The sequence below is a fragment of the Erpetoichthys calabaricus genome, chromosome 3 (genome assembly GCF_900747795.2).
Source record: "Erpetoichthys calabaricus chromosome 3, fErpCal1.3, whole genome shotgun sequence".
Taxonomy (NCBI): Eukaryota; Metazoa; Chordata; class Cladistia; order Polypteriformes; family Polypteridae; genus Erpetoichthys; species Erpetoichthys calabaricus.
The window spans coordinates 184,310,280-184,328,976 of NC_041396.2; the positions used below are offsets into that span (position 1 = coordinate 184,310,280).

Consider the following 18,697-nt stretch of genomic DNA (forward strand, 5'->3'; position numbering starts at 1 on the left):
ACCTTTTGCCTTCAAACCAGCATCAATTCTTATAGGTACACTTGCACAAAGTCAGGGATTTTGTAGGATTCTAGTCGGGTGTGTGATCAACCAATTATACCAAACAGGTGCTAATGATCATCAATGTCACACGTAGGTTGAAACACAGTCATTAACTGAAACAGAAACAGCTGTGTAGGAGGCTTAAAACTGTGTGAGGAACAGCCAAACTCTGCTACCAAGGTGAGGTTGTGGAAGACAGTTTCATGTCATGGCAAGATTGAGCACAGCAACAAGATACAAGGTAGTTATACTGCATCAGCAAGGTCTCTCCCAGACAAAGGTTTCAAAGCAGACTGGGGTTTCAAGATGTGCTGTTCAAGCTCTTTTGAAGAAGCACAAAGAAACGGGCAACGTTGAGGATAGTAGACGCAGTGGTCGGCAAAGGAAACTTAGTGCAGCAGATGAAAGACACATCAAGCTTGTTACCCTTCGAAATGGGAAGATGTCCAGCAGTGCCATCAGCTCAGAACTGGCAGAAACCAGTGAGACCCAGGTGCACCCATCTACTGTCCGGAGAAGTCTGGCTAGAAGTGGTCTTCATGGAAGAGTTGCAGCCAAAAAGTTATACCTCCGACGTGGAAACAAGGCCAAGCGACTCAAGTATGCACGAAAACATAGGAACTGGGGTGCAGAAAAATGGCAGCAGGTGCTCTGGACTAATGAGTCAAAATTTGAAATATTTGGCTGTAGCAGAAGGCAGTTTGTTCGTCGAATGGGTGGAGAGCGGTACAATAATGAGTGTGTGCAGGCAACAGTGAAGCATGGTGGAGGTTCCTTGAACGTTTAGGGCTGCATTTCTGCAAATGGAGTTGGAGATTTGGTCAGGATTAATGGTGTTCTCAATGCTGAGAAATACAGGCAGATACTTATCCATCATGCAATACCATCACAGAGGCGTATGATTGGCCCCAAATTTATTCTGCAGCAGGACAACGACCCCAAACATATAGCCAAAGTCATTAAGAACTATCTTCAGCATAAATAAGAACAAGAAGTCCTGGAAGTGATGGTATGGCCCCCACAGAGCCCTGATCTCAACATCATCGAATGTATCTGGGATTACATGAAGAGACAGAAGGATGTGAGGAAGCCTACATCCACAGAAGATCTATGGTTAGTTCTCCAAGATGTTTGGAACAATTTACCAGCCGAGTTCTTTCAAAAACTGTGTGCAAGTGTACCTAGAAGAATTGATGCAGTTTTGAAGGCAAAGGGTGGTCACACCAAATATTAATTTTAGATTTCTCTTGTTCATTCACTGCATTTTGTTGATTGATGAAAATAAATGATTAACACTTCCATTTTTGAAAGTATTCTTTGTTTACAGCATTTTTTCACACCTAAAACTTTTGCACAGTACTGTATATACAGTATGTGTGTGTATATATATATATATATGCATGTATGTATGTATGTGTATATGTGTATAAACTGTATGTGTATATATGTATGTATATATATGTATGTGTATATATATATATATATATATATATATATATATATATATATATATATATATATATATGTGTGTATGTATGTATGTATGTGTATGTATGTATGTATGTATGTGTGTATGTATGTATGTATGTATATGTATGTATGTATATGTATGTGTGTATGTGTGGATATATATATATATATATATATATATGTATGTATGTATGTGTGTATGTGTGTGTGTGTGTGTGTGTATGTATATATATGTGGATTTTTTATTTTTTGTTATATAAACATACATTGCAATGAGGAGTGTGATGCCATTTATATAACGTTTTTCGTTAATGCTCTGGTCCGTAAAGAAATTTGAACACAAAATGACATTTTACAGATGTTTACTCACAATGAGTTCTTGGAGCTTGGTAATTTTAGCTCTTCAGGGAACTTAGCTTGCAGCAACTGAGTGTCATGTCATTTAATACCACTACTATATGGAACAAAACATTTTAGGAATGGCCCAATGATTATCGAGTACAGACTCCAAGTCCAAGCATTATGTTACCCAGAAAAACATCTGTATTGAGTTTAGATTTGCAGAAGTTATTCTAAGCATTACTTCATGCTCCAGTGTTCACGATGGAATTTATACATAAAGTAAATATCATACTTCTTTAACATAAATTATAAAGTAACATTTTAAGTCAACTAAGATGATTTTTGTTTTTTATTTCCCAGTTCTGTTTAGTTTTATATTGTACACTTGTGTATTCATTTCTACTGCTACTGTTCATCATACAGCCCTTTACAAGTGAGGTACAATAAATTAAACCACCTACAAAAAACTTGAGTACTGTACACAAATTAAAAAGGTATTTCTATTAAGATCATGGGGGAAAACAAGTGCAGTATTCAGTTTTGTAAACAAAAATGGTTTATTAAGTAAAATAAGGAGGGATATTCATAAAGGCAATGCAACGTATCAATAAACAGGAGGATGAAAACCTGTACTGAGTGAAGAAGGTAGTCAGTAAACATTTTATGAGCATTGACCAGGAAAAAAGAACATGGTCAAAAAACCCGCAAGAGTTGATACAAGAAATCAGAAAGAGATTCTGCATAGTCTAATTCATAACCAAAAATCAAAGTTAAAATAACAATAAGCCTGAAATTTATGCGGTGACCTTTATATGGTCACACTGATGAAATCATCTTTTGCCAGCTTCCGGTGCATACTAGGAAACATTGCCATGATAACGACCATGCAAACTCTCCCAAAAAAGGCACAGAAAACAGCAGTAACTATTCGGAGAAGCCCCTGATCAAGAAATAAATTGTCTTGTTGAATTCCTTGGGTCCAAAAATGTCACAAACTTTACCCTGGCCTAAGATTAAGATACACAAAAAATTAATAGGTTGTAATGAACAGCAACTTTTATCTTCCACACTAGGCCTGATGACAGTGTCCATTCACTAACAGGGGGGCATGCCAACTTTCCCACTCTTCAAGCACAATGGCCTCATCACTTACACTCTAACTAACATCTGTGTCTCTAATAATCTCTGACCTCACTGCCTTGCTGCCAGCTGACTACATATCCCAACTTGTCCCTGAACTCAAAGCTCATTGTATCACTAGCAGTGAACAGCTTTTAAACCCAAGCCAGGCATTACTTTTGGAGGAATACAAAGGTCTGTGATCTGGGGTGTGTGTTGAATATCCAGGGACTGTCCTGCTATAGCTCACTCTAGTGGTCTTTTTATGACACCATTTGTAGCCTCCATGCTGCCTGTCATAATGCTGCAAGCCCCATCCCACCTTCTCCTGTGGAAACCCTCTATTGCAGGGGTGTCTTAAGTCTGATCCTGGAGGTTTTCCTTCCTGCCACTTTCTTCATCAGTAACCAATCCCTGCTGTTAATTGACTTTTTCCCTTCATTTTAATTGCTGTGTTTTAAGACTCTGTCCTCTGAATTCTTTTTTTCCTGAAATGGCAGCCAAGCAAAAAAATGAGCCAATAGATTAGCTAACTTGGGCCTCAAACTTCAACCAATTTGACTTGAACCAGTTTAGAAGCTAGTTCATTTTGTTAACTAAAACTGTTATTTAATTCCACATAACACACCAGACATTTCCAAAACTGTTTTGATTTTTTTTTTTTTTTAGAGCACCATCGAAATATTTTGTGGACCCGAACAGAATCCATATTACCAAGAATTCCACCTTTCTTTATTTTCATATATTACATGATGGACACAGGTTAGCTGGTTATTTGCTGGTTATTTTGTATCTCATTATTGTTTGAATGCTAATTAAGAAAAATAGAGCGAGTCTTCAAAAGCAAGTCATTTGAAGTTAAGACAAAAGTCAATTAGCAGCTAAAACCGGTCATTAATTGCGTAAATGATTAGAATTAAAACCTGAATCCAAGGTAGCACTTCAGGATCAGAGTTGGACACCCCAACTGTATTGTCTTACACTGTTTTGTTGGAGTTCCGTTGGTTTTCTGTTAATGCCCGATGACCTGATCCTCAGCACAGTGCCCACTTTTTATTTCTAGGCCTTTTGTTAAATAAATATAGCATATAACTCCCAAGTTGCTGTTTATCAGAATGAAAACTTGACATTCCCTCTGATTACCCATTTGGTTTTGCATTTTTAGATTTGGACACTACCAGACCTGTCCCCTGCCATGTGTCATTTGTTTGTTTTATTCTTAAGTAGTTTTACGACTATCTGTTTATGCACAGACACAAATATAGATCAGTATAGTACAATACAAAAACATACATCCATTTCCTAACTAGTGTGGCCAATTTTTAGGCATCCAGGCAATTGATGCCTACCCTGAGAGCACTGGGTACAAAGTGGGAGCCAGCCCTGGACAGTGTCATGCACACACCCAAAGGGGTATTAGCCCTATTAAAATGTATAGGTAGGAAAAAGTGCTAGTCATTGCTGTGATGGAAAACAGTATAAAGAACAACTTTATTCTTAGATTCACTAAAGAATTACATTTGTCTCCTGTGAATATATGTGGTGTGTTTACAGTGCCCTAAAAAAGATGGTGTAGATGCTGGATGGATGTTTGCATAGATGAATTTAAAAACCTTTTAAATAAAATACCATGCATGCCTGTAGGTTTTGGTTGTAAGTTATTTCCTGTTTTTCTTTTTTTGTTACTCTTTTCATTCTTCTTATCTTTTACATCAAAAAGGTGGTAACAATTAATGATAAAAACAAATCATTTTAGTGAAATTGAGGCTTAAAAATATGCAAACATTGTAAGGCTAATCCCATGATACAACAGTATTGTCCCATTAAGACCAGAGTGCAAAATCATGTTGCCAGCTAAAGATTAGAAATAGCCTTAGGACAGATCTTTTCAACTGCATGGATGATTGACCTTCTCTCTGTCACTTGTAGCCGTGCTGGTGCAATTTTTCCTAAGTATTCTGACTGTCTGATGATAAGATGTTATGGCATAATGGTGTCACTAGAACAGTGATGTAAGTTTTGCAGATTTTCTTTTTACTGGCCTCAGTCATTGCTCTCCACCAAAAATAAAATGACTTACATTAAATACTGTATGTTCATATTACTTTGAACAAGATAGATTAAACTGTTTTTCCAAACAATTCAGAAATGCTAAGTAATTGAAATATCTTTTTACACAAATTGTTAGTATAAATTAAACTACCTTTCCTTCATTATCAGCAACTTCTCAGTAATTTAGCACTTGAGACATAGTACTTGAAGTACCTTTGACACACTGGTATGGGTTTAATGTAATCCTGTTATTGTAAAAACTTAGTACAATGTTTTCGTAATTTGCAATACGTTCCCTTTTCTACACATAATGTGAAATATGAAAAGAATATGCTGTATGTTTTCACATTTTTGTGTACCTTCTGTTATCTCTTGATTCCAGTGCATGTATATAGGAGAAAAATGTCTATATGTTAAATGTAATTTTGTCATAGTTAATTTGTTTTCAAAGAAAGCGTTTAGTACTGCAGCTTTGAGTACTGGGTTAAATTTTGGTATGGTGACAGTACTTTGCATAGTCTTCTTGTGTTTCCGTGGATTTTTCTGTGGCTACTCCTTTTTCTTCCCATTCTCCAAAGACACCTTGTGATTGCTCCATGCTACCGAGTCCTTCCACTCTTGAACCCGCTACCACCGATGATGTAAATGAGGGATGAGCCTAGCAAATAAGGACACAACACACAAACATAGCAAGAGGTAGGTGTAAGTGCAAAATGCTTTTATTAAAACAAAGTCAAAAACAAAAGTGTCCAATAGTGCAGTGTTCAGACATTCAGTAATGAAATAATCCTTTTAAAATAACATGCTCATGAAGGTTAAAAATAATCAATCCAATAAATAGTGATGATTAATTAAAAAACCCTGTAAAGACTGACCTCTCCCCTGCTCACCTCTTTCGAAGTCTGCCACAAAGGAGATGCCCATCTGACAGACACAACCTTCTTCTGACTGCAGGTCCGGGTCCCTGCTGTTAATATGGCTCCAGGCAGGGCTCCCAATCCAGACCCCGGATCAGGTCCTTACTGTCCATGGACCTCAGTAAAGGCTCACAATTCGAAACTACTTTAGCCGATCCCTCGGCCTTCCCAGACTTTCTGTAAGTGGCAAGCAGCACACCTCCTGATCACTACAGCTCCCTGAGATGCTTAGCCAGAGTGATCAACACCAGCAGCCCTGAGCATCAGCTGCACGATCTCTCCAGGACTACTTCTCATGGCTGCCTGCCTCCTCTCACACTTAAGCTTGTTCTTGCACCAGCTTTCTCTTTCACCTTCCTGCCTACTTCTCTCCCCTTACTTTAACCTCCTTCCTTTCTTTTCATGTCCCTTACTTCATGCTGGCTCCCCTCTGTGGGCGCAACATCTCAATCGCACACTGCAGAAAGCAGATGAAGCAATCAAGATGGATTTCACCTTCACATGTAGGTACGTCCCGTCTCAATTACCTCACTGACCTCCCGCAGCTGTGTGAGCACACACGCCCATGGAGATCGAGCCAGTGATTCAATTATTTATTTAAAAACACAGGACTATATTTCCCAGCCACGAACCCGCTATTCCACACACCTTCGTTAGGTTAATTGGCAACTCTGATTAACCTTGCATGAGAGAGCGCATCTGTGCGTGTGAGTGAACTGTAATGAGCTAGCTACTTTTTCCAGGGTTTGTTCATGCCCTGTGCTTTGAATTGGACTAAGGGGTTTGGTTATGGATCGATGGATTGGAAAGTCTTTGCACTGCAGAGGAATAGGCCTAGTAAGAACAAAGCCAGTCTTCATTCTTTCATTAAACAGTTGCTTAACTAAGAAATGACTGAACCCCAGTTCCATGTGTACAAATGACTTGCTACACATTTTGAAAATGATGGATTTACCTACTATATTTTGATACTCACATACTTGGTGTTATTTAGTTGTCACCTTCATTGCAGCATTCTTTTACTGAAAGTTGCTTCTTTCATGATGATGATGTCTCTTTCCTCAGTCATTTAAACTCAATGTTTTGCACTGAGGCCTATAATGAAATGTGTACTTTTGGAATGATGAACTTTTTACATACTTCATTCCAGTTATGAATGGTGTGATATAAGCTGTAATTGAATACTGTTTTTCTTTCTCCAAGATTCTTCTTTCTTGAGAAATTCATTTTTTAACGCAAGTGGTGAGCCTTCATCTGCTTTTAACGTTTTGGAATTTAGTTTTGCTATTGGAACTTGAGTCTTTTGTCTGACCTTCCTGTCACTGATTTAACCACAACACATGCTTTGTTTGATATTTTAATCTTAAACTAACTATGTCAGCCCTCCTCCTGTCTGTTCATTTTCTTTTCGCCTTAACAGTGCACTAGCCTTAGCATTTATATTCTACCTCTATATACCACTATTATGGATCTGCTTTTAAATCAAGAGTTTTTTTTCAATATCTCTAAAAGAAACAACTCAGAAAAGAAATTGGTAGAATATTGCAGCTTCTGAGGTCTTGAGCATCATCCATAACTTGCAGAGATGTGGTTGTTGAGATTACTATTAGCAGCAATTTGTCAATCAACAGTTGAAGCCTGAATATTCCATTGTACAAATGTTTTTTATTTTTTTATGCCAATGTAAGTTGAAAAGGTTTTGTGGCTACATGTATATTTCTGTAGAAGGCACTAGCAAGGAGACATTGTACCATGTTCACAGTAAAATATTAATTAAGTTAGTAGTGTGGTAAAACAAGCAAAACGTTTTGTACATATTTTATTTCTCAGTAATGACCAAACTCTCCCCTGTTAGCTCTCCAAAAAATTATTTAATTCTGCTCTGCACGCCCTTAAAATTTCTGTCACAATCTTTTATTTTTTTTTCCTTAACTCTGAAAGATTCAGAGAGACTGGCACCAAGCCAGATCGGAGCTCCACACAGCAGTCCATCTTTGCAATAGTGGAAAAAAAATGGGTACTTGCTGTGCCGCGTGGCATCAAGATTGAGAGAGCAAGCATCGCCAGCCAGAACACCACTCCATAAAGTGTAACCAAGTCTATATTAAAAAAAACTAAAGAAATTCCAGATGCCTTAACACAATGGCACAGTGAAATTTAGCTTCACTGCAAAGTCCGTATTTGAAAGGGAAGGGAAGCTCATTCTGCACTAATTGTATAGAAATGTGTCTATTTCATTGATGACAACAGAAGTTATACAGCTGAAATGGCTGGATCTAAAATTGATATACAATATGGACAATTTAAACTTAAACTTAGGAAATACTGCTGCTAAATATAGTTGCAATAATATAGTTGCACATTATGGAATGAGGAAAATATATATATATATATATATATATATATATAAAAAAAATATAAATTGAACGAGGGAAAATCAAATAAGATATGTTAATACAGTTATCAGGAATGAATATGGATGTTTAAAACCCAGGTAATTCTTGGTGGAGGGGAGAATAATGATAGGCGAAACTAGTATCATTTGAAACTATAGGGTTTAATCAGTGTCCATTTAAGTTTAAAATAAGAGCAGCAAAAGCTTTCTTATCCTAAACAAATGTGAGGGCTTTACTACATCATATCCTGTAATTTTCTAGATTTTTATAAATAAAAATATTGAATTTACTTCCCAGTCCTTTCCTTACTGGCTTAAATTTAGAGCCCCAAAAGAACGAAAATGTTTCTAGAATCCCACGCTTGCTCTTAGTAAGGACGAGCTGTGTTCTGTTTCAAGGAGCCAAAATGATCTTTTGTGGAAGCTGTATTGGATGGGACCTACCATTTTTTAGAGCCGCAGCAATGCAATTTTTTATTGCTCTTGCTAAAACAGCAGCTTTGTGCTAAAGTGTTTCTTCACAGATCTGCCAGGTAACCTGGTGACCCTCCGGCTGCGTGCCAGTTCCACCAGAACACTGCTGTATAGATAAGCACAGCAAGTGCAGTCAGTTTGAAAACACTGTAGCCCACATGGAGTGCTGACTTCCACTTCCTCTGTACTGCTAATGAATACAATTAAATAGTCTCTGCAGCTTATGTACAGAAACACTGCCGTAGGAACTTATTGTACATCATTTGGTGTATGTAAAGTTTACTCATACGTTCAAACTAAAGTAACTGTGAAAGCTTTCTTCATTTGTTTTGGTGAAATTCTTGATATTTATGTAACATTATTACTGCAGTGTTATGACTGCTAATAAAAGTTTAACATAAGAAAAATTATTTGGTATAAATTGTAAGACGTATTCAAATGGCATGCAACAGTCACAGAATATGCCAGTACCTTGCTAAGTGAACACTCTTCACCTGCAAAAAGTAAGCAATCATACTGCCTTATATAATAGCATTTGACATTTGGGGCCTGTTACACAGTGCAATGATGGCCTTGACCTCTAAAAGCTAACAGCAATGGCTAATTCTCCAGGCTAAAAATTGTTGGTGTGATAGATACATGGATTCCCCCATGTAAAAACAGGGGACTGAGGGGGCTTGTAATTTTGGGGATAATTTTGTGCATTCATAATGTATTCTTTGACAGTTTCTCCCCAGTAACTGAAGAATACTGCTTAAAATCTATATATAAAATGCATCAACAAAAGCACTATTTTCCATTTAGTTAAAAATGTGAAATTTGGCAGGATTGTACATCTAGGGCCGTACATATCTGCTAAAAAAGGACATTTTGAAATGTATCAAAATTTAGTGGTAAACACCACCCATCCCCAACACACACACACACACACACACACACACACACACACACCACAAACCAGAAAAGCTAAATATTTCAAAATCTCAAAAAAGCTTTACTGGATTGGACTGAAATTTGGTAGTGTTAAAGAAAAAAGAAAATTAGCTGATACATATTTGTATTTGTCAATAATACTTATTCAAGTAGAGTATACTAAAGTGCCACATCCTTATTTTGGCTCAGCTCGGAGATGAATTCAGGACAGGCACAGTGCCACTTGACTGCTTAGGGCTCTCCAGTTTATGCAAATGAAAGCAACTAGCAGAAGACATCAAAGGTACACAAGAAGAGTGTCACTGACCAACAGGGTGGAAAGATGTGTAAAGAAGGAAAACAACACGGCATGATATGTGGCGTGGAGAGGGAGCAGGAGGATATTTTTGAGAAGCTCATGTAAGACATGCAAAGCTCAATTCCTGGTGCCTGCCGCTGTGGCTATGACTGTAGGTGTTGCAAAGAGGTCGCTACAGTACATTTACAGGGACAAAACAACTCCAAAATTAAAAATGTTAAATTTATTGCATGGGCAATGTAATGTCATTGTTGCTTGTGAAAAGTTGAAGTAAGACTCAGTAAGTAAAATTCATTGTTAAGACTTTACTGTCTAGCTAAGGCTTTTGGGGTAAAGCAATATTAATAAAATTAAATAAACAAATTGCCAAAAAATAAATAAATAAGCTTAAACATACAACTAATGAAAAACACCAAAACAAATGCATCAGTGAAAAATGTACACAAATGAAAATCGTAGACATCTAATAATAATACTTTATTACTGCATCCCTCCGCACCCCAGGTGAACATACAACTGGTGATAAACTAAACAAAACAAATTCTGCGGTGAACGAAATAAAAACCCAAATCTAAAGCAGGGTTTAGTTCATTTGGCTTGCTATTGATGTGTGTTGGTTGAAAAGTGTGCATTTTCAGCAAGAGAACTGCTGCTCACTGAATATTTTCCCTTTTTCGGTCTGTTGTCTGTAAACCCTAGAGATGGCTGTGCGTCCCACAATTGCGTGCTGAAATTCTCCTGCCTCATACAAACTATAAATCTGCTAGGTGGCAGCAACAGATCAATAGTTATTGACATTGCTCAGAAGAGCTGGCACTTTATTTCAAATTTATCAATTTTACATCTTGTTGTTGTAGACGGGGGCTTCGCCAACCCCTGTAATCCCTGTCAAGGCTTGCCCTACATGCCAGCCACTTTGTGTCTCTGCCGCTTGCGTTGTGAAGAGGGGGGTTTAACGCACCCCAAGGAGATGCGGTCGCTCCTCTGAAACCCCCTCTTAAACGGTGATACAATGGGAAACAAATAGTTTTTTTTTTTTTTTTTTTTTTTTTTTTTTTTTTTTTTAAACCTCCTCTTTGCTCGATCAGCTGCTGGCTTGCTGTTGCTGCTGTGCCACATGATCTGCATCTCACGCAGCGCTGCGAACATTTATAAGCCTGTACAGCAGCTGTTCTTTAGTCTCACTGCCTTGTTTCTCTTCTCCCCAAGACATCCTCTGCTCCTGTTGGGGGTCCCGCTCCTGAGGCGCACCCCTATGAAGAGGAAGATTTTCTATTCTTTTAATTGAGAGACAGAACTGTCCCCTCTGACTACACATGGAGCTCGATTCACTCCTGAAAGAGACTTATGTTTGTTTGAAGTGTCTGAATAACATTTATCTCTAAAATCTCTTGTGTATCTGTGCAACTCTGTGACCCAGTCATGACAGCGTATGTGGACTTCACTTTCACCAAACAAATCTTTTAATTCTCGTGGATACGCCTCTTCATTAGCACGAAACAATACTTTTCTCTGATGTAGATCGTCTAATTCATGTTACCAAGTCTCTTGACGTAAACTTTAAATCTGAACAATATATTCAATCACTCTTCGCTGTTCCGTTATTTCACCGAGTAATAATTTCCGTTTGTTTGCGCTAATGCGATCTTAACTATAATTTTTTTGAGACTTTCAAATTTTAGTGCTTTCATTATCTCTAACCTGCTCTGCATGTGTATCGCTCCAAAGTTTTGGAATTCGTTCTACTTTGTCATCTACTCTTTCGGCACAAAGTCTCATCTCACGGGATGTGAAAGTGTCTCTGAGAAAATCTGGTCTCGTCCCAGGATATATTATAATAGAGAGATATAAGCATATAAAAATATAATTTGTTTGTCTGTTAGAGCATCACAAGAAAACCCCTGCATTCTTTCTACAAAGTTTAAATCCGAACAATATATTCAATCTCTTTTCGCTGTTCCGTTATTTCGCCGAGTAATAATTTCCATTAGTTTGCGCTAATGCGATCTTTACTATCATTTTTTTGAGACTTTTGAATTTTAGTACTTTCATTATCTCTAACTTGCTCTGCATGTGTATCGCGCCAGCGTTTTGGAATTCTTTACGACGTTCTACTTTGTCATCTACTCTTTTATTTCTGGCTCCGGACATGGTTAAATCTCTTGGCACAAAGTCTCATCTTGCGGGATGTGAAAGTGTCTCTGAGAAAATTGGGCCTCGTCCCAGGATTTATTATAATAGAGAGATATAAGCATATAAAATTATAATTTGTCTGTTTGTTAGAGCATCACAAGAAAACCCCTGCATTCTTTCTACAAAACTTTGCAGTTATTTCCAGTGCCAAAGGTGAAGTCACAAAGCCATCCAGGACACAGGAAAATGCCTTTATTAAAACATGTAATCATCTGCAGTACAGCAAAAGCAGTGAATGAATTACAGCTGTTGATTACACTTTTTAAATACTGTACATGGTTAGTTACAGGAGTACGAGATTAGTGAGGTGTTCTTGTCTTTGTAAATTACTGATAAAAAAGACCCCGCAGACAAGAGCTTGTAAAATCAGGCATTAAAGGCATCCTATCAGTACTTAATCTTGTACACACCAGCACAGCTTAAGAGCTAGGCAGGACAGGGACACGGATCAAAAGACATTCATTAAAGTACTTTCTAGGAGTGCAAAGAGTAAACGCTAATAGTAAAAAGGTTATAATAAATAGTAAAAATCATAAAAGAAACCGGTGTATTCCAACTTTGAATATAAGCTAATATTAATTTAGATTTTTTTTATCTATAAATACCTAGAGGAGAAAAATAAACTGAGACAACCTCATTAAAAGTTAACATTTTAGTGCTGGAGTTAACATTTTTACTTCAAATTAGAATTGATTGTGCAACAAAACAACACCAAATCTTAGGTGTTTATGTTCACCACAAATAGTTAAGAGTGTTGAAAAAGAAGATCGTTATTAGGTTTGCCACTCCGTAATTCTTTAATGGTCGAATGCATCAAAAATATATTCCTTCTTTCTGAATAATATATGACCTCTCATTTAAACAGAAAATGCTGTATTCAGTTCTTACCTAGGGCAAATAACAAATGATCACATGACCCATTTGTGACGACATCTTTGAAGCTGAAGTTACAAAAGTCTTTTGATATGACATGAGCGAGAGGTGGACACTTTCTTGGACTCGTGTCTCTCAGCAATCGAGCTGTATGTTATGACCATCATGATTTCTATACAATATAAAACATTTTAATATTACTAAACTATTGAGTTAATTATTACTACTGTTATATGAATTCTGTATTTCAAAATCCTACACGTAATTTGACAAAGAATTCACAAGAGGGTAATGGGATTTCTGTGTATGTCTTTCTGCCATGATGAGAAGTTCAGAAGTGTCAGATCTGGTTTTTATTTATTTTATACACGTGACATAACATTTTATTACTCTTTCCAGTGAAGTAATATAGAAAAGGTTGTACAGTATAAGGTATTTATAAGTTGATTCTTTGTTAATACTGATTTTAATGATCAGCAATACAAAGGACCATAGGGCCACTGGAAGGATTTTTTTCCATCAATGCTGGCACCCATGTTAGTTTGTAAATACTATTTTTGTGTTTATATATATATATATATATATATATATATATATATATATATATATATAAATTAATTTTAACTTAATTGTTCAAAAGGTCAGTTTTTTAACTGGAAAAATTATTTTTTTTCTAATGTTTCATCATTATTCCAACAAGCCACTGCTTGTTTAATTTCTAGAAGCTTGTGTAATGCAAATTACTGCAGTGTGGTTCACATTGTCAGGGGAATAGATGGTGTTCCATCTGCAGCTGCTACAAGCTTTACAGATAAAACAACTCATAAGATTTGCATTTGCTGGTTAAAGTCCTAGAAAAACAGTCACCAGCCAACATACTGTATATTGCTTTAGCTCCCCACATGACACTGTACCTATACCTTATGCAGTAATTGATGAAGCCATTTGGTAATGTTGCTGAAATTTATCAGTGCCATTTGTTTATAAGGAAAATGTATTAGCAAACAGAACTGAAGACATTTACACAATTTTAAAGAAAATGGCTTATATTAACTGTAAACAATTCAAAATGAACTATCCATTAAAACTCGCACAATGTGAAAAATAGTGCCTACTATATATTAGTTTCTTGATTCTCTTAAAGAGATCCAAATTATTAAACATTCTTTACAGTTTATAATATGTGATAACCACTTTTCACTTATATTGAAACACATTTAACACAGTCTTGAAGTGAAATGTTCAAAAATTTCTAAAAATGGAACGTGGAAAGGAAGGGTTGATTAGGTATATTGTTGCAGTAGACCTTTTATTTGCTGTCATTTTAAATGCTGTCTGGATATAAATAGATTTCAAAAGCCTTAACTTTCACTTACAATGTAATCAGTTATAAGGGAACTGACAGATTCTTGCATGCATCACCTTTTCCCTAGAAAATGGATGACTGAGCAGGAAGACTGGTCAGCGGGACCATCGACAATCCAGTACTTTATGCCGAAGACTGTTCTAAGTTTGTGTCGGATTCTTCACAAATCCTAGCTTTACACTTTTTGATATCCTCCTATAGAATGTTATGTTAAAAAAAAAAAACACACACATTTTGGTCTAATAAAACAATGTTGAACTTTTAGGCCTTAATGCAAAATATTACCCAGTATAGCACATGAGAGTGGCATAATATGGGTGTCTCTGAATAAGACACTTTGTCAAATAGAATTGGTTATTTTTATCTGATTTGTAAAATTGTGTGCATTTTTCACTTGGAAACTGGAATATTTAAACAAAGCGTAAAACAATTTGATTTAATGTTTCTGGATTTTGGCCTTTTGAATGAAAAAATATTTTATAAGTTGGCGAGGTTTTTCATATCTACACTATCTTTTTACATTTTTAATAATCTAGATTTAGTCACAATCCTATGAAAAATCACAATCAGATTAAGTGCTATAAGGCACTAGCTACACTACAGGAGGAGCAGGTGACCTGTGTCAGGAAATAACATCATAAACTTCTTGAGTAGATACTGACACCTCAGTAAACAAAAGACAGAAGGCACAAATAGCCAACAGAAGAAAGCTTGTCAGCAGATTTGTACTTTTCTGCATTACTAAGAAACTTCCTAACGTGATGATAAATTTACTTTTGGGTCCTCTTGAGCTTTTTACCTAGTTTAGAAATTAACATATTAAAATGTAATTAATCACTTACTTTATAAATTGTATGCTACCCATCCTTTCAGGAAACATATGGCTTGAATCATTTTACTCGGGGAAACCTCTAAATTGATTACAAAAATATGTAATATAGCAGATAAGTGCTCTGAATATCAGTTCTTATTGCCAAGGTATATAATGTATCATGTGGTCACTATTGGGAAATTTCAGAGTTTACCTTTTGCTTAGTATTTTTAAGAAGCTACATTTATTAGATGTCATGCAATTCATTGTTTTTATGTAAATACCTTTCTGAAATTGATTTTTTTGTTGAATGCTTACATTAGCTTGTACACAATGGAATACTAAAGACAACAACTTGCTTATTTGTGCATATAGAATGTGACCACTTTTACGGCAAGAGTTTTTACTTCCTGCTTTTCTATAAATTGTTTTATATCCCTTATAATGTGAATTTCCCATTGGGATTAATAAAGTATCTATCCATCCATCCATCCATCCATCCATCCCTGATTCTGAAAGTAACATATATTTAGCCAGATCTGTTGTATAGCAATCTTTGATGTTAAGTCTGCAGTTGAAATTATATTTATCAAATAAAACATTATCTGTGAGGCACTCCTTTAAGCTGGTTTTGGAAATGTGACAGTTCAGAATATGCATTGGCAGTGCTTTCTGAGCTTTGTAACCTAAGTTTTAAATAGTTGACGACCTCTAATGGCTGATATAAATATATGGTTTAGATTAGGCAGAACTTTTCTATGGTTCTTTTCCTCTTCACAATAATGTTAAACCATTAATCAAGTTGTGCATCATATTAATATTTCAATATATATTCTCTGCACTCTTTCAGTAATCACAGAACTGGATGTGTTGCTTAATCAGAGCTACAGACCTCCTATGCCTGATTTTCTACAGAGTAAGGCATTAATTAATTTTGATTTAAAAAAAAAACTGCAAAGTACAGAATCTGCTTCTGAAAACCTTATAATGATAAAATAATGCAGAATTTCAGTCCTCAGATATGGTGGTAAATTGATAGATTGATAGGTTAAAATTCTCACTAACATTGAATCCACTTTTAAATTGCATCAGTCTGTTGTGGTGAAAAAGGAGCTGAGCTGTAAGTCAAAGCTCTCAATTTACCAGTCGATCTATGTTCCTACCCTCACCTATGGTCATGAGCTATGGTTAGTGACCGAAAGAACGAGATCGCGAATACAAGCGGCTGAAATGAGTTTTCTCCGCAGGGTGTCTGGGCTCTCCCTTAAAGATAGGGTGAGAAGCTCAGTCATCCGGGAGGGGCTCAGAGTAGAGCCGCTGCTCCTCCGCATCGAGAGGAGTCAGATGATGTGGCTCGGGCATCTGATCAGGATGCCTCCCTGGTGAGGTGTTCCAGGCACGTCCAACCGGGAGAAGGCCCCGGGGAAGACCCAGGACATGCTGGAGGGACTATGTCTCCCGGCTGGCCTGGGAACGCCTCGGGATTCTCCTGGAAGAGCTAGAAGAAGTGGCCAGGGAGAGGGAAGTCTGGGCATCTCTGCTCAAGCTTCTGCCCCCGCGAGCCGACCTCGGATAAGCGGAAGTGGATGGATGGATGTCTTTTCTGAGAAAATATTGTGCCTGCGTGAATTGCTAAGAAGGACTGCCATGTGGTTATATCTTCATTGCCAGCCAAAAACTGAAAAATTATTAAAGAATAATGACCCCTCTTTCTTACATATATTGCTTTTTAGAACATTGAGGTTTATGCCGATTACCAGTGTAAAAATTATTGCATATGTTTAAGCTGCTGTTCACCTGAGCTTGTTAGCATTCAAAGAATCCATCCAGTGTAAATACAGGGGTCATATTCAAGGCCGGATTAAGACCCCCACAGACCCCTGGGTAACTTAAATTAGTGTGTGACTAGACTACTTCAGAGTAGTCCCCACTTGGTAATTTCTACTCTTGCATACTCAACCATTTCATTGAGTTGGGGTGGGGGGAACCCTTAGTCATTTCAACTTGGGTAGTTGATTGTTTCATAGAACAGAAGAAGGGTTTTTGGTTAAAAGTTCCCTTTCCATTACAGGCCCTTGAGCATCAACCTAGGACACACTGTTGGTAGATCCACCCTTGGTCATATAGCATATACAGTAAACCCTCGCTATCTCTGGATTTCTATCCCATGGATTTGCTTATTGACTATTACAAAAGAGTAATACATTTTGCATTTTGCCGTGGTTTACTCCTGCCTATTTGTTGTCATGCACAGCAGAAAAAAAAAAAAATACTTGAGAGTCCTGCCACGTAGCAGCAAAACTTGAAGTTGAGAAATAACCAGTCTATGATGCCCTTAAATCTCCTGTATTGTATGTGCACTACACTGAATGGATCAATGTACATCTTCCTGGTGCAGGGACACTTGGATGAGCATTTGAACCCCATTCATGATGGAGAGAGGGGATTGCAATTGTTCCCAGTAAGTTAGGATCATAAACTCACACTGACTAAATCCCTGCCGTTTCTACATACTGCCTTTTGCTACTACTCTTTGGTATTAATTGGATGTATTTGAGTGTTCCTAGGATCAGCCCTGTGCTGCATTTGATTGTGGCCTTTAGCAACACACCTAGAAGACGATCTAACTTGATTGATATAAAGTTAAAGTTGTAAAAAGGAATCAATACTTCAGTGTCTATGGTTTCCATATCTGTAAGGTTTTTCAGGAGTATAAAACCAATACTCAACCAATAATCAACTTTACTTATACCCTTGGAAAGTGTTATTTTTTTAAACATATGAGAATATATTAAACAAATTCTTGCCAGTAGATTAAGGAATTATTTCAGTATCATGGAGATAAAAATTCATTTCAACATCGTCTTTTTCCCTGTGGAACAGTAGAAATATGTAACAAAAAACAAAACTTGTAGAATATATCCACTTCAAAGCAGCAAAGTTCTGCATTACATGTGACATGCCTTGTGTTTTTCAGAGCTTTATCTATGACAAAATTACTATTTATCACAAATTGGTATTATAATTTCCAAGTGAAGAGTTCATTTTCAGTGTTCATTGAGACTGGCATGGGTGGAGTTTTCTTGTAAGTGACAGCGTATGGAAAGGAAGCTATGATGACAATTTGAATTGACATATGGTATAATTTTATATGTGATCTGGAAGTAAAACTGTTCTATTTAGCGTGATATTCTATATCAGGTAAAATAGTGTTTGTGTGTGTATACAGTACCCTCCATAATGTTGGAGACAAAGATACATTTTTCATTGATTTACTACCCCTGTGCTCCATGGTTTAAAATTGCAATCAACATTTCAGACGTCATTAAAGTGCACATTGCAGACTTTACCTTTATGGAATTTGAACACATTTCAGCCATACCATGTAGAAATGACAACAGTTTTTATACTT

General features: G+C 36.7%; 1 protein-coding gene across 6 annotated transcripts in view; it reads left to right on the forward strand.

Moving 5' to 3' along the window:
• fynb (FYN proto-oncogene, Src family tyrosine kinase b) overlaps positions 1–18,697 on the forward strand; it is a 250,779-nt gene that overhangs the window by 170,320 nt on the left and 61,762 nt on the right. For 2 of the 6 annotated variants that reach the window (XM_028797586.2, XM_051925245.1), the window contains exon 1: positions 5,635–5,721. The exons of 3 other annotated variants lie outside the window; for them this stretch is intronic. In XM_028797586.2, the coding sequence (XP_028653419.1) occupies positions 5,678–5,721 (44 nt within the window). In that variant the 5' untranslated portion in view covers positions 5,635–5,677. Of the gene's footprint in view, positions 1–5,633; positions 5,722–18,697 lie in introns of those variants that run through there. One more of the 6 variants, XM_028797587.2, reaches the window with a different exon arrangement.